General features: G+C 44.5%; 1 protein-coding gene across 2 annotated transcripts in view; it reads right to left on the minus strand.

The window, feature by feature from the left end:
- TMEM131 (transmembrane protein 131) overlaps window positions 1-7,347 on the minus strand; it is a 180,110-nt gene extending 172,763 nt beyond the window's left edge. Inside the window, exon 1 of one of the 2 annotated variants that reach the window (XM_044925606.2) lies at window positions 6,606-7,347. In XM_044925606.2, the coding sequence (XP_044781541.2) occupies window positions 6,606-6,789 (184 nt within the window). In that variant the 5' untranslated portion in view covers window positions 6,790-7,347. The remainder of the gene's footprint in view (window positions 1-6,605) is intronic. The other variant, XM_025260667.3, reaches the window with a different exon arrangement.
- Between the last annotated feature and the right edge of the window lie 9,530 nt (window positions 7,348-16,877).

Here is a 16,877-nt window from a genome sequence, read left to right on the forward strand (position 1 = left end):
GGCGACTTCACTTTCACTTTTCACTTTCATGCACTAGAGAAGGAAATGGCAACCCACTCCAGTGTTCTTGCCTGGAGAATCCCAGGGACGGGGGAGCCTGGTGGGCTGCCGTCTATGGCGTCGCACAGAGTCGGACACGACTGAAGCGACTTAGCAGCAGCAGCAGCATACCAATCTAGAACTAAGGAGTATGTGAATTCACAGAAGGCAATGTCATTTTTTTAGAAGATTTTTTTTTAACGTGGACCACTTTTAAAGTCTTTACTGAATTTGCTACAATACTGCTTCTATTTTATGTTTTGGTTTTTTGGCTGAAAGGCAAGTGGGATCTAACCCATGACCCCTGTGTTGGAAGGTGAAGTCTTAACCAGGGAAGTCCCATATGCAATGTTAATTTTAACCTAAGCAATATACCAGGTACCAAAATATCAAGAGCAAAGAGTCGAGTCAGTGGCTTCCAATATTGAATACATGTTACATGGATTACTCATTCATGGGTTTTCCCTGTTCATTTTTAAGAATATGCACAATCCAAATGGCCTATGATCATTTTAATGGTTGAGAAGTTGATAGAAAGTGTTATGGATGTTTACGGTTGTTTTTTTTTAAAAAAACTGCACCTCACTTGAATACTTAACATGCTGGTTTTGCACAAACTGGCAGGACATTTTTTTTTTTTTTTTAATAATTTTTATTTATTTTTATTTTTCTGGCTGCTCTGGGTCTTTGTTGCTGTGTGAGGACTTCAGATGGAGTGAGCCGGGGCTACTCTTCATTGCAGAGCACTGACTCCTCATTGCAGTGGCTTCTCTTGTTGCGGAGCACAAGCTCTTGGGTGCACAGGCTTCAGTCAAGGGCAGCTCCCAGCCTCCAGAGCACAGGCTCAATAGCTGTCACTCATGGGCTTAGCTGTTCCTCAGCATGTGGGATCTTCCTGGACCAGGAATTGAACCCCATCCCCTGCAATGGCAGGTGGATGCTTACCCACTAGATCACTGGGAAGTCCAGTTGGTATACAACAAAACCTACTAGTTTATATACCCATTTAGGATTGAATAGCTTGGCTCAAGGAAGAGATGGCCTGCAAAGGAACCCGAGCTTAAATGCCTACCGGCTCTGTTACCTTGGAAACATTCCTTAATTTCCCTGTGCCTGTTTCATGATCTGTAAATTGGGGTTTTATGAGGATCTAAAATCTTAAAATCCAGAAGTAACAAAAGTGATGGTTTAGATAAGTGTATGTTACTCATTTTAGTTACAAGGGAAAGCAACATGTAGGGAAGAATAACGTGGCGTTGCTCTAAGTCTTACCAGAGCAGCACTGCTAATGGTACCTGAATCCAAGTTCAAGTATAGGTTTCCTGTACTCTGGACTCTCAGTCCAGAACTCAGATATGAGAACAGGAGGATGAGACTATTCGAGGCAAACTTCCGTTTAAAACTAAATGCCCGCCCTGTCCACACTGCAGATGTTGACAGAGGTTCTGCCCCACAGAAATTCTGGTCTGGGTGAAGAAGGAGCCCCCTAGGGAATTTAGGTAGCTCAGTGAGGCAGTACCTGATTACGCACCAAAATGAATGACAGCTGAGTAACAAAGACAGTACAAATTTGGAGAAGGGATGGCAGAATGAAGGGAAGTGGAGACAGCTGGGAGGTGAGGACCCCCAGCAGTGCCCCAGCCTGGAGGCTGTGAGCAAGCTGCCCAAGGAAGTTAACACTCCAACATGCCACTTGGTAAATGGTCAGAAACGAGACCAACGCAGCAGACAGAATAATCATGGCATTAATAAAAACTGGGAAACTGGAGGTGGCATCAGACAATTCTGCTCCGGACACAAGCAGTGTGTGCTGGTCGCCAGATGTGCAACAGAGGGAAGACAGCCAAAGGGCATCCAGAGAGCAGCAACTGAAAGTGGGGCAGGATGATGACCAAGAAGTACAAAGTCACAGAAATGAAGGGAGAGAAGTTCCAAGAAGAAGCTATCGACAGTGCCCAATGCTGCTTACCACAGATAAGGAAAAACTCAGCCAGAGAAAAAAGGCATCTCCCACTGACAGGCCAATCAGAGAGCTCAAGCCACAGGCAGATGAAGGAGAACTTACAAAATATCAACACCTGGCAATGATTTCATTTTTCTCCAAGAGTAGCTTGGCTTATGACTCTACTCTGGATGATAACAAATTAATGATTTTACACCTACTCCCCCAAAGTTGATTTTGGGGGGCATGGATCTCTGAGGATGGTGGCGAGGATTACAAAGAGGAGGAAAACAGTCCTCAGCAAGAGAAAGAGGGAGCACACCGTTTTCAACGACAGCATTTCAATGCTGCCCGGTGCAGATCTGGGCAGTAATGAACAGCTTGTAGTAAAAAGCAAGCAACAGAAGTTCCTTAATGGAGCACTATGAACAAATATGGGCTTCCCAGGTGGCCCAGTCATAAAGAATCCTCCTGACAATGCAGGAGACCTGGGTTTGATCCCTGGGTGGGGAAGATCCCCTGGAGAAGGAAATGGGAACCCATTCCACTATTCTTGCCTGAGAAATCCCATGGACAGGGGAACCTGGTGGGCTACAGTCCATAGGGTCGCAAAAGAGTCAGACAAGACTCAGCGACTAATAATGAATGAATATTCTACTTACTAGGCTCTAAATTAAAAAGTAATCACTCTACCCTCATGCAAAGAATGAAAACATTTCACTCTTTAGAAAATCACTCTTAAAAAACACATTTATATTATGAAGTAAAAATTCAATAAGAAGAAAGTAAATACCACTCCTGATCAACCTACCATCTAAGACAAAAAACCTCACCAAATTACGTTTTTAATATCTTTTCTTCCTGCTTTTATTCCTAAGCACTTTCTGTTCATATGCTTTGGAGACAGAACACTTTTGTACCCTCCTTCTGCACTTCTGTCACAAACACAGCTTAAAACAAAAATTTGTGCATGAAACACAAGTATCTGGTAGACAAACTTAAAAGTCCTAAGAAAGACTATCAAACTTCACCCTGCCATAAATCACCAGTTAGTGATAATAACATGTGAAATTGTTACAGATTAAAACAATCAGATTCCTGAAAACTTACCCAACTTCATATTTACTAGATACATAAAATGTACCTCGATATTTATAAAAAATTAAAAGACAACCATGCTCCCCAAACACATTTCACAATGAAACTATATTATAGATGATGTATGATGCTTTTTTGAGGAGGGCATGGCAACCCACTCCAGTATTCTTGCCTGGGAAATCCCAAGGACACAGGAGCCTGGAGGGCTACAGTCCATAGCACCACAAAGAGTCAAACACAACTGAGGTGACTTTGCATGCATGATGCTTTTTTAAAAAGCTTTTATTTGTTGGTAATAATGAATGGGCAGACTTACAAATAAAAATACTACTAAATCTTAGACGTTTAACATATACACACATATTTTCACTATATTTTTAATGTATTTTCACTACACCATCCCCCTATTTTCACTCTTCTGAATATCTAGATCTTAGCTTCAAGGAAAACTGCCAGCAATCCAAAACAACCAATTAAGTTGTAATAATTACAGTAACTTCTACCCTGGACAACTCTTTCAAAGTCCTTACAAACTACAGAGCACAGTCAAAACATCCTCAAAGGTCCCCTTTTCTCTAGACTAGTGAAACACACCCTCATAGATCAGTGAAGACAGATGTTACGATATAGCAGTGTTAAGACATATAGGAAAGTGGAGAGCCGAAGAATTGATGCTTTTGAACAGTGGTGTTGGAGAAGACTCTTGAGTCTCTTGGACTGCAGAGAGATCCAACCAGTCAATTCTAAAGAAAATCAGTCCTAAATATTCATTGGAAGGACTGATGCTGAAGCTCCAATACTTTGGACACCTGATGCGAAGAACTGACTCTCTGGAATAGACCCCTGATGCTGATGCTGGGAAAGACTGAAGGCGGGAGGAGAAGGGCACGACAGAGCATGAGATGGTTGGATGGCATCACCGACTCAACGGACGTGAGTTTGAGTAAGCTCCGGGAGTTGGTGATGGACAGGGAAGCCTGGCATGCTGCAGTCCATGGGGTCACAAAGAGTCGGACACGACTGTGTGACTGAACTGAACTGAAGACATACAGGATGTTAAGACAAAGGTTGCCTCATGCTTCTGACTTAAAATTAACAACACCTGGTCCAAACATGAAATCTGCATTAGGTAATCTAGGAATTTCTGCTGCTTTTCTTTAGAAGATGATGAGTTTTACTTAGTTTTGAAGATTTTCCAGTGAAATTCGGCTGCAACAGAAATATACTAACATACGAGATACCCAGAGAACCATCATTAAAATTGCAGGTAAGTCTTAGCTTCAAAAAGTTAAGGTAGTTTATACTACCAAAATAAAACCACACCAAAAATCCTCAGGATGTAAATGGACAGAGTGAATTCAGCTGCCTTCAGAAGTCCGCTCAGATTTGCTGAGAAAAAACTCAAAACAGCACCCATTGGGGGGCAAACGGGGCCAAACTTGCGGTATCACATTCATGTAAGAAAATCAATCTCACTTCTCCTATTTACTCAAACAAAAACTATTAGAATTTGATCACCAAGGAGACTGAAAGCACTGGTCAATTTTGGAGCTTTCTTCCTGGAATATTTGATCAGAATCAGATCCATTGATGATGGGCAGAAGATATGTCAATATCTTCAATAGCTAATTTCTCTGTTCAAATTGTTCATATGGACACAACACAGGCCACAAAAGGTGTCTGATTCTGCTAGGACCACTGGCTGATTCAACCCCATCTTTTCATTCTTGTACACCGGGGCCTCAATTCTCCTCCCCTGACCCTTACATTTATGGGTATTAGAGAGATGTACTAAAACTTAAAAACCATACAAAAGGAAAATTAGCAAATATAAATTAGTCTGACATTTCTCAAAGGACTTTTCTTAAGTATACACCAAGAATTAGCATAAAAAATGGCTGCTGGAAAAATAAGCAGAAGGACAATACAAACTTAATGTTTTACTGGATGTTTTACTGAAAAACTTAATGTTTTTCAATCATTTTAGTTGCCTGTGTTAACGACCCATGAATATACTTACTTCCTCAAACAAATGTTAAATGCCTATTGTGTGCCTGGCACTGTGCAAGGTAATCCAAGGAAGACAAAAACCAGGACACCTGCCAAGCACTACTTCAAATTCAAGGAGACCTTAACTTATTGGACCATTTCAGATTTACTGGACACACCAACTACATGCCAGGCTGTGCTGGGTGCCAACGGCCACACGAGAACCAATCAACTGCAGATCTGTAACCAAAGATGAACTGTGACAACCCCAAGCCTGACTAGTCCTAAAGTAGCAATATTTCATTCAAGAAATAATCTTGCCTCTGTAGATGAATTCTTTCTACACACAGCAATTCTTTTAATAACTTCCTCCTATGTTAACACAAACTGCTTAAGAGTTAATTGCACTGTTTTGAACAACAACAACAAACAGTAAACTGAAGCACCTGGCACTTGAATTTGCTTTGCTTTGCTGTTGCCTTCTATAACAATAAAAAGTGACTTTAGTTGTAAAGTAGAACGTCAACCCTAAACTCACTGTGGCAAGAACTTATTTTCCTTGCAGTGGCAGTTCAGTGTGAAACAAAAGCTAAACTAACAAATCTCGCTTAGCTTTTTAAAAACCATTCACTTTTAGTGATTTCTTCATGAAGGCTCTGTGGTCACTCATTTCCTCAGGTTCAAAAAACAGGTAGTGCCAACCAAATTACAGATCTGGGCTTCTAGGTTACAAAACCATTTTTAACCCCGGAAAAGCACCGTGGTTACAGTCATACAACGCTAACTAGAGTTTTCTAAAAAATAACACTTAGCCCTTAATTGTAAATTACAGGTAAAGGTTTGCAAGCTAGAAACTTGACATTGGTTTTTAGAGTCTTTCACATTAAAAACAATGACACCCAGTTACGTATCTTAAGACATGTAAAAAATATTAGAGAACTGTTAGCTGAACAATCATCAATACTGCAAAACGATACTTAAGAGGGAAGCTGAAGATACAAGATTCCTCCTCCAAAAACGTTTAAACAAATCTAAAGTAAAATTTGGCAAGCTGTCCCCCCGTGTCGCTATTTTTACAATTTAAAGTGAGCTCTGTTCGCACGCCGTTATTAAAACCGCAACCAAAAAAAAAAAAAGGTGTCCTGAAATTTGCTTATTAACAACAATCAAGTCTAAAAATATGCCCCTCCTGCCTAGTGGGCCAAGTGGCAAGAATATACGAGAACTCAGGAAGTTTTGAAATGGCAGTGACAGGAGAAAAGGGGGAAGACGGGGGTGAGACGAGGGGAAAGAATCACGGAGAACAAGAGCAACTCCGTGCGGTCAAAGCCGCGAGTTGGCATCCGAACTGCGAGTTCCCGGCTCGGGACGAGACTCGACCGAGCAACTTCGCGCCGGACCGAGCCCTGCGCCCGGCCGCCCTCCGAGCCGCGAGCCGCGGCCCTTCCTCCCCAGTGGCAGCCCGGCAGCGGCCTCCGCGAGGGCGCGGTGACAGCGCGGGGCCGGGCCCGGGAGATGCCGGCCGGCTGACACCCACCTTCCTTCTCGGCCCGCGCCGCGGCCACGACGAGGGTCATCACCAGGTGCAGCGCTCCCAGGAGGCCGGCGGCTGCGCTCCGCGGGCCCCCGCCGCGGCCGGCCGCGGGCTCCAGACCGGCCACGGCGGACGTGGAGGCAGCGGCGGCGGATCCCGCTGCTCCTCCTCCGGCCCGCTTCCCCATCCCTGCCGGCCGGGGGCCGCCGCGCTCGAGGTCCGGCGCGGTCCTTCTCGGCTAGGCGGCGGCGGCGCGGGAGCCGTGGTCCGGGCTCTGGCCGCGGCGCCTGGGGGAGACAGCGGTTCCGGGCCCAGGGCTCGGGCTCCGGACGTGGGTCTGGGTCCGTGCGTGCGTGTGAGCGAGCGTGTCAGTCACGGCCTCCGCCTCAGCATCGCCCACGGGGAGTCGAAGCGGAGAGGCCGCGGGTCAAGCACGGCGGGCGGCCATACTGGAAACGGGCACTGGCGGCGGGCTCTGGGCGCTGGCCTGCGAGGGGCGGGGCGCGGCCCTGGGCACCGCCCCCGCCGTGCCGTCACCTGGGCAGCCCGCCGGTCTCTGTCCGCCCCGGAGTTGGTTCGGTCCGAACTCCTCGTCCCGCTCTCAGAGGCCCACGGCTCCAAAGGCCAGACGGGACGGGTCAACACAAATCCAACCTGTCACCGGTGCCCCACCTGGGAGGGGGAGGAGGGAGGCCGGCCGGGGCCCAGCCGCCAGAACTTGCAATGGCGGCTCACGCTTCGCGGAGGCAGGGACCGCGATCACGTGGGGGCGGGGGGGGCGGGGCTTGGCCGCGCAGCCGCCCTAGGGCGGGGGCGGGAGCTGGGCGGGGTTTCGGGGCGCTGGGGGAGGCAGGGCGGCAGCTGAGAAGCAGGGAACAAATGCCTGCATCCCCTGTACTGCATTGCGAGAGCCTTCCAGAGAACTGAGTGCGCATCCGGACCTCGAAGTCTAGCGCGGAAAATCCATTCCAGTGACTCCTCCAGGCCGCACCCCCGCTTCTCAGCCGCTTCGAGAATACCCGGGACCTGTTTCAGTTTCCCGGTGGCGCTGCCTTGGGGACGGGGACCTGCACTGTTCATCTTTGCAGTCTTGAAGATACAGCACTCTGGAACGCTGCGTGGAATCCTCCTGCCCTTAGATTGTGCCGAGTTTGCTGTGGGAAAGCCCTTTGCTGTGTGTGTGTAAAGTGGCAGTGGCTGACTTTCTCCAACTTGGAATAATTCTTAATACATTTTATTCACCTGTTTCCTTCAAGGCCCAGCACAAATCAGGAAGCCACCTGATTTGGGCCTCTTAGAGGCCCTTTTCATCTTAGCTCAAGGTTCTTCTTGGGCGTGGCTGTTCTCTACAAACTTTCTCTTGAATCAATTAGTAACTTCCCCTCACTCCTAATTTAGTAACTTCCCCTAACTACAGAGCCGTTCACTTAGGCTGAGCTGGATTTGTCGAGTGAATGTTGTTCTAAAGCTGAGTCCACTGCTAATACGTCCTGAAACAAACTACGTGGGAAAAATAAAATTTCAAGAAGCTATACAAAAGAAACTCAAAAGTACTACCCTCTGCAGTCGTCGTCTTTGTCAAGCAAGCACTTTATATTTTTTAAGAGCCTTCACCCTGATTTTGAAAAGCAATTTTACTTTTCTGATTTTTAGATTAAGAATTTAATTGAATTTTGTTCTTGATGTAATTAAATAGAAATAATTAGTATCATCTCTAAGTGGGCGTTTCCATATTTGTAGATCGAAGGCTTTCAACTCACTGAAGAAATCGACTTCAAAGATAAGTATGTGAGTGCAGAGTCAAAACTTACCTTCAATGTGCAAGGAGCCTGTAACTCCTCCCCCATTACCAGTTTCAAGGCAGACAAGCCTCTTCAACCATTAAATGCTTAGGTTCTCTTACACAGGAATCAACCAAGTCCTCTGATTAGCCTAAGGCTCAGGAGCCCCATGGGAACTAAGCATATGTCTGTAATTGGAGCTTAGACATATACAGACCTGTTTGATCAGAGGCTGATTCCCATGAAGCTAATGAAGCTTAAGCTTTAGGGCCTTTCTCTTGCACAAGTTTCTTCCAAAGGTCTCTGCATCTAACTGTGTTTATAAGTTCATATTCTTGTTATTTAAGCCCCCAAACCCCAATAGCTGTGTAGGCATTTAGGGCCTACCATATCCGAACCTCCCTGTGCCTGATGGACTTTGGGAGCCAGAGCAGTGATGATAGAAGTTTGTTCCCAGGAAAGGGCGTTGAGACTGCTGGGAGAATAATAATAAAAGAAGAACTGACCATACAATTTGGTAAACTGTATTGGAGAGTACCCAGAGTTGCCATCACCTCATCCTTCTCTTTCCCCCCAGAGCCATGTTCTTTAGGAAGGAGAGAATGAAGGAACTGGGAATTCCCTGGCAGTCCAGTGGTTAGGACTCTGAGTCTTCACCACCACTGGGCCCCAGGTTCATCCCTGGTCAGGGAACTAAGATTCTGCAAGCTGTGCACCCATAAACAGGAAAGAAAGAAAAGAAACTGAAGGAACTAGAAAAGAAACTGAAGGAACTATCACCAAGGACCTTTCTGAAGTTCCAATTAGCAACAGATCTCCCTAATCCCCTTTGGGGAGTTAGACCTGGGCATTTGGCAAGTGGAGACAGGCTATTTAGCTGGCAGAATCAGGGAAAACCAGCTAAACCTGTGATTCTCCATGTATCATCCCCAGACCAGCATCACCTGGGAACTTGTTAGACATGTAGATTGCAGATCACATCCAGGACATGTGGAATCAGCCTCTGGGTTGAGGTCCTGCAGTCCATGTTTTTACAAGCCACTGGGTGACACACTCAAGTTTGAAGACTATTGCACCAAACTGATACATGCAAGGAACAACACACTGTTAGGACTTTTCACCTTCTGCTCACTTTGTTGTCTACCCAGATTAATAAACTACTATTGGAAGCAGAGTTGAAAGGGACTCAGGTGAATTTAAGGCTTAAATCCTAGCCCTGCTTTTATTAGTTATATGAGGCTAGGCAAATTACTCAACTATTCTGGCCTCAAATTCCTTATTTGTAAAATGATATCTAATAAATCTGGAGAAATTAAAAAACTATTAAGCTCAGTGAAAGTTCCAAGGATCATGGATTGGTTTATGGTGGTGGCGGTTTAGTCACTAAGCCTTGCGACTCCATGGACTGTAGCCTACCAGGCTCCTCTGTCCATGGGATTTTCCAGGCAAGATTACTGGAGTGGGTTGCCATTGCCTTCTGCAGGGAATATTCCCAACCCAAGGATTGAAACCAGGTCTCCTGTATTTCAGGCGATCTCCTCCATTTCAGGTGGGTTCTTTACTGACTGAACTACCAGGGAAGCCCTTTATTGGTTTATATTCCCACAAAATATCTGAGGAGGCTTACAAGAATACTTTCATTGTAATAAAAATATATATGAATTAAACTTTGGGACTTGGAGGGGGAAATACTGTTGGAGTCCCCAGGGCTCCATCTCACTGGCTAGTTGGTTGACTACACATGGGTCTCCTGACATTGAACATCACCTATACTCTTCTTTTTCAAGTCTCAAGTTTATATCACCAGCCAGACCTCACTGTCTCTATTGCTGCAGCAATCTTTAAGGACATCTTAAACTCACATGAACTCTTAATCTGCTCCCCAAACCTTCTCCGCCCACAGCTTTTCCTGTCTCTAGAGCCACTCCAAGCAACCAATGGCCAATGGGTGATACACATCCCACAGTGTATCACCTCTATGATACACTGTGGGATGAGCCCTATCTGTTCTGCCTGGATTTCTGAAAGAACTTCCTAACAGCTTTCTCTGTTCCCAACTGTAAAAGGAAAATTTTTCCACTTACAGCTCTTGCCAAGGAAAGTTGATGGTTTACCTCACCTGGTTCAAACCAACTGAAGCTGAAAAAGGACTGTGAACTCTGAATGACCCCTAGGCCAGACTCTTGTTAGGCCTAGCTGAAGGCTTGTTCCTATCCAGTGAACAAAGGCCTCTGTTTGATCCAGCACTGTTCATTCCTATCCAGCATGCCGGTTTTCAGTCTTAGATTAGCTTCACCCCCACCAACCCCCTTTCCTCTTTCTAGCACCTCTAAAAAAAACCCTGACCTTCCCAATTCATGAATTACTCAGTAAACTTTTTCACTGATATGTTTCTTTGCCTGATGAGTATATAAACTCAGCCTTGATTTTATTTTTTTTAAGTTCTGGTGGTCTTTGCTTTCTTTTTTTTTGACATAAACTTGTAGTCTGTTGTCAACACAGCAGCAGAATGACCATCTAAAACATGACATCGCTTGTGTCTCCTGCAGTAGCTCCTATCTCAGAGTAAAAACCAGAGCTCTTCTGCTGGGCCATAAGGCTCTAACACAATCTACCCCACCCCCCATCTCACCTCCTATTATCTTTAACTTCAATTTCTACTGGACTCTTCTAGGGTTGGTTAATTTCAATGGATCATATGATAGCTCTATTTTTATCTTTTTAAGGAACCTTCAATTCTTTTTTTTTTTAGAGTTTACACTTACTCTTGTGGTAATTTTTATTAGTCATTTTTGGCTGTGCTGGGTCTTTGTTGCTGCAAGCGTTTTCTCTAGTTATGGAGAGCAGAGACTACTCTCTAGTTCAGTGCTCTGGCTTCTCATTGTGGTGGCTTCTCTTGGTGCAGAGCACAGGCTTGTAGTTGAAGCACATGGGCTCATTAGCTGCAGCTCCTGGACTCTAGAGCAAGGGCTCCCTAGTTGTGGCGCATGGGCTTAGTTGCCCCTTGGCATGTGGAATCTTCCCAGACCAAGAATCGAACTGGTGTCCCCTACCTTGCAAGCTAGACTCTTAACAACTGGACCACCAGGAAAGCCCCCTCTGCATTCTTAAAAAGAAAAAAAACATCAACTCATGAAGCCCCAGGTTTAAATCTATTCAATTACCAGATAAATTGCTATAGCCTAGGGGAGGGCACAGAGAAGGCGATGGCACCCCACTCCAGTACTCTTGCCTGGAAAATCCCATGGGCGGAGGAGTCTCATAGGCTGCAGTCCATGGGGTCGCTAAGGGTCGGACACGACTGAGCGACTTCCCTTTCACTTTTCACTTTCATGCATTGGAGAAGGAAATGGCAACCCACTCCAGTGTTCTTGCCTGGAGAATCCCAGGGACAGGGGAGCCTGGTGGGCTGCAGTCCATGGGGTTGCAAAGAGTTGGACACAACTGAAGCAACTTAGAAGCAGCAGCAGCAGGGGAGGGCAAATAAACCTATATAGCATACAGAAGTATACTCAATATTTTGTAATAACCTATAAAGAATAAGAATCTGAAAATATATATATATATGTATGTATACCTGAATCACCTTTCTGTACACATGAAACTAACGCAACATTGTAAATCAACTATACTTCAATTAAAAAAAGAAAAGAATTTACCAAAAAAAAAAAAGAGCCTATGAAGCTCTCAGGGGGAATATTTGTGTTTCAGAGTTAGTCTACATTATGGTTAGCATCTGTATTCTATTATAAAGGTTTGATTCTTTGAATCCCGTTGATAGTATACAGGCCAGGGAATATTAATAGCAGACTCCTTGGTCTTTATAAAATATGTGTGTTGTTACACAATAGAAAATGTGATTATAAATAAAAGAACAATTCTTTTTGTTGGAGAAAATGTTTTCTTTTTGACAATGTGGTCTTACTCATAATGAATAGCCAGCCCCATACCAAAAAATCCACAGGGCTTAGAAGAAGAGATGGACCTTCGATCTTTCATTGAGGATGGCTTTGAAACCAACCATGGCATGAACCTGTGCCCACCTCCAGCTACTGTTGGGCAGTTATGCAACCTCCCTAAATATATTTCCAGTTTTGTGTTTTAAAAACAGAACAAAAAATTAACTACTGATAGTTGTAAAGATTGAATAAACTAAGTTCCATGAAACTATTGGACATAGAAGATGTCCAATGGTGTCACTGTTTTAATCTTGATTATCATCAAGGAACAGGAAACTGAGGCCCGGAAACAAAGGGCAACGTAATGGCAGGGCAGAGACATGATGCTCCAAGCTAGGGTTTTCATCTTCTGTTTCATTCTCAGGTCCATTTAATATTTTATGCATCTTCAGTGCTTAATTTGTCAAAGTACTCTTTTAATTATTGTATTCATCTTATAATAATATCAAAACCTGAAGAATTAAAATTCCACTGCTCTAACTAAACAATAGCACAGATCAATTCAGTAAAATCATAAGAGGTGACTCCAATGATCCCTCAAGAGGGCTCTCACTAAGTGGTTATTAGCCATAGCTTGACCTTCCCTGAAATTACAAGCTCAAGCCTAAGCACTTTTGTTTTTGACCATGCCATGTGGCATGCAAGATCTTAGTTCCTGGAACAGGGATTGAACCCATGCCCCCTGCATTGAGAGCATGGAGTCTTAACCATTGGACTGCTACAGTGATCCCAATCCTAAGTACTTTACATGAGTCAAGGTTGGCCAGCTTATATCTCAATAACATACAATCTCAAACTCTCAGTGACTTCAAACAACACATTTGTTTCTCTCGTCTGCTACCCGTTCATCCAGGATCCTGGCTGATATAGTAACCTGAGTCACTCACTATAGCACAGTGAAAAGAGTGCTCCAGAGGGGCCCTTAGTGGAAATTAAATTATCTGATGAAAACTGACATTTCATTGCTTCCACTCACAACTCTGGTAAGAACAGGTCATTTGGCCACATCTCACTTTGAGGAACTGAGGAACTATAATCTTTTCAGTGACTGGAAAGTGGTGGGGGGAGGACAATTTAATAGCCCTAGTGATGACTTCAGGCTTTAACCTTTTTTCCTTTTCTTCTTGGAAAATAAGAAGCAGAAGCCTGAGAAAAGATGGTGGAAACTGGTTTTAGTCTCATGAATTATCATGTTGTAAGGAACAATTTTTTTTTAATCATTTATGCCTTTTTTGGCTTGGTGGTTTAATATATTTGAATACTCATTGTGAATATTGTCACCAATGAATGCTTTTAAAAGCAGTTGGGGGAATTCCAATTTTAATTTTTAGAGTTTGTTCTTTAAAAAGGCAGTAACAGGGACTATTGAATACTGACAGGATTTTTGATGAAGAATTTTTAATTATCTTAGATGTGTTAATGATTACTGATTTTTTTTTAAAAAAGGCTTTATCTTTTAGATATGCATCCTGAAATACTTATGAATGAAATTATATGATGGAATTTGCTTCACAATAATCGACAAGGTGGGCTTCCCCGGTGGCTCAGCGGTAAAGAATCTGTCTGCAGTGAGGGAGGCACAGGAGATACTGGTTCAATCCCTGGGTCTAGAAGATCTCCTGGAGGAGGAAATGGCAACCTACTCCAGTATTCTTGCCTGGAGAATCCCATGAACAGAGGAGCCTGGCAGGCTACAGCCCATGGGGCTGCAAAAGAGTCAGATGTGACTGAAGTGACTGAGCATGCATGCAGGCAATCTACAGGGCAAGTGGAGGCAGTGGGTAGGGTTATAGAGGAAAGATTAATCATGACTTGATCAGTTTCAGCTGGGTGATTGGTGCAGGAGTTCATTATGCCAGTCTCTCTACTTTTAGGTATACTCGGAATTTTCTATTTGAAAAAAAATTAATAGGGTTTGGCCCCAGATCTAGCTTCTCTAGACATGGCTAAGAGAGTGCTAGACCATTTCTGGTGCCACTGGGGCTTGTCATCAAACCCCAGGTCTTCTTTCATCCAAAGAATTTTTGCACTTGCCAAATATTTTAAGCAACCAAACTTAGGCCAGGGTGGTAGTGTCCATGCCTGGCAACATCTGGTAGGACCCCAGAAGCACCTCTTCTTGCCCCCTGAGGAGGCCAAGTGCTCAGAGCCTCCTGGGGCCACAGTTACTGGCCCCGTCCGACACCTCAGACTTGAGTCCAGCTTGGAACTGAATTCCTCTTCTCAGGGTCCTCTGTGGCCCCGGCAGGACCCCAAAGTTCCTTTGGTCATTAACCGGGTGCACAGAGACCTTTGATCTCTGAGGAGTGCAGAAATGTTTGGAGCATGAACCTGAGCCAGACACAGACCTGTGGTCTGACACAGGGCTACTGTGAATGCGCCTCCCTGCCACCTAAGGTCCCTGGTCTTCAGCTCCGACTTTCTCCCCTGAGCCAGTCCACTCTCAGCTTCAGTCACTGCCAACCTGTTCTGATGCAAACGCTGTTGTGAGCATCACCAGGGTGACGCCTGGCACACTAACCCACCCCATCTCAGTGAGCACTGCTCCCCTGCCCACAGGGTAGACCTCCAGTCAGGCATTTACCCCCCATCATTTGGCTTTTCCTGCCATAGTTGATTAGCTATAAACTCCAGGCTGGTCCAATCAGATTCTCTTGAAATATTTGATTAATATTTGATTAAGAAATATGAACATTGAGGATGAATCAGGAGATAAGTAAATGGCAGAGCTTACACAGGGCCATCTCCAACCCCCTGCTGCAGAGTCCCCAGAGCTGCCCTCAGGGCTGGCTACTCGGCATTTCCAGGTGCCATGAGACAATCTAGTGCCACCAAATATGTATATATTTATATGCATGTGTATATACAGGCTTCCCAGGTGGCTCAGGGGTAAAGAATCCACCCGCCAATGCAAGAGATGCAGGTTCAATCCCTGAGTGGGGAAGAACCTCTGGAGAAGAAAATGGCAACCCACTCCAGTGTTCTTGCTGAGAGAATTCCATGGACAGAGGAGCTTGGTGGGCTACCGTCCTTGGGGTCGCAAAGAGTCGGACACAACTGAGCAACTGAGCACATGCACACACGTCCTTAGAAGAGCTAAGGGGACACATTGGGCTGACATTCTAGAGACATTGTCCATAATCTGTTCACAAAACCAACCTGATCAGGAAGCTCCATCCCCAGAACCAGGCTGTCTCTCCCTCCGTCCAACAGAGAGCATGCGGGTGCCCTGTGTCCTGCCCCTTTCCTCTTGGAGTTGCCTTGCAAACAGTTGCTCACACTGATTTCATCTGAGTGTGTGTGTGTGTGTGTGTGTGTGTGTGTGTGTATGTGTGCACTTAGTCGCTGAATCCAAATCAAATATATGTATTCCAGTGGAAAGAGAGGCTAAGAAAGTGAAGATCTGACTCCTACAGCTGAAGGGAAGTTCATAATCTGAGATGTCATCAAAATATGGAGGGATGTTTATAGGGTTTTGGTTAGGTTCCTGACTGCCAATACATTGGGGTTAGCCAAAAAGTTGATTTGGGTTTTTCTGTAAGATTCTATGGAAAAATCTGAATGAACTTTTTGGCCAACCAAGTATTAGGCCTCTGAGTGTGTTCTCTTGTATACTTTGCACCACCATTCTTCCATCATTCCCACTTAGCTGGGCAGTGCTACTTTCCTGCCCTTTCCTCCCACTCAGGGCATGCTTGCCCAGGGCATCCTTCATGCATTAATTCAATTTATGTTAATTGAGTCCCTACCACATGCCAGGACTGTGACAGCAAGTCAGCATAGTCTGTGACCTTGCAGATCCTACCAGGGTTCATGAGGACATTTCCACTGAAGGTAAAATAAACTGGCTCAGGCCAGATTAGCCAAAAAGGCAGACATTATTATAAGAAGAAGGGAATATCTCATAGACCCCCAGGGATTTCAGTTATACACATATATCCACTCTTTTTTAGATTTTTTTTCCCCATAAAGATCATTACAGAGTGCTGAATAGAATTCCCCATGCTAGATAGCAGGTTATTATTGGTCATTATTCTATATATATATTTAGTGTGTATATGTCAATCCCACTCTCCCAATTTATACCCCTCCCACCCCTGGTAACCACAAGTTTGCTTTCTACATCTGTGACTCTTCTGTTTTGTAAGTAGGTTCATTTGTACCATTTCTTTAGATTTTCACATATATGCAATATTATATGATATTTGTCTTTCTCAGTCTTCTCTTAACTTTTCCAAATCAATACAGTGTAAGGGAAAACACTATTTGGAAAGGCCAGGTGGCTAATTTTAGGTATTCAGATTTTGTCAGAACCATTCCTTGGCTGAGTAATTTCATATATGTTTTAGGGAACATTGGTTTGAATGGAAGTCCGTTTCTGCTGCTGTGGTTATTTTTGGTCAGTTTCTCTCTCATCAGTGAATCTGTGCATCCAGATGGCATTTACCTGTCTTTTAGAGGTCAAGAAGTCATGGTTCAGCCTTAGATTGTGACAGGGCTCTGGGTATATTGCCAAGGGAACAGTCCCCCTACTG

This window comes from Bubalus bubalis, chromosome 12, assembly GCF_019923935.1.
Source record: "Bubalus bubalis isolate 160015118507 breed Murrah chromosome 12, NDDB_SH_1, whole genome shotgun sequence".
Taxonomy (NCBI): domain Eukaryota; kingdom Metazoa; phylum Chordata; class Mammalia; order Artiodactyla; family Bovidae; genus Bubalus; species Bubalus bubalis.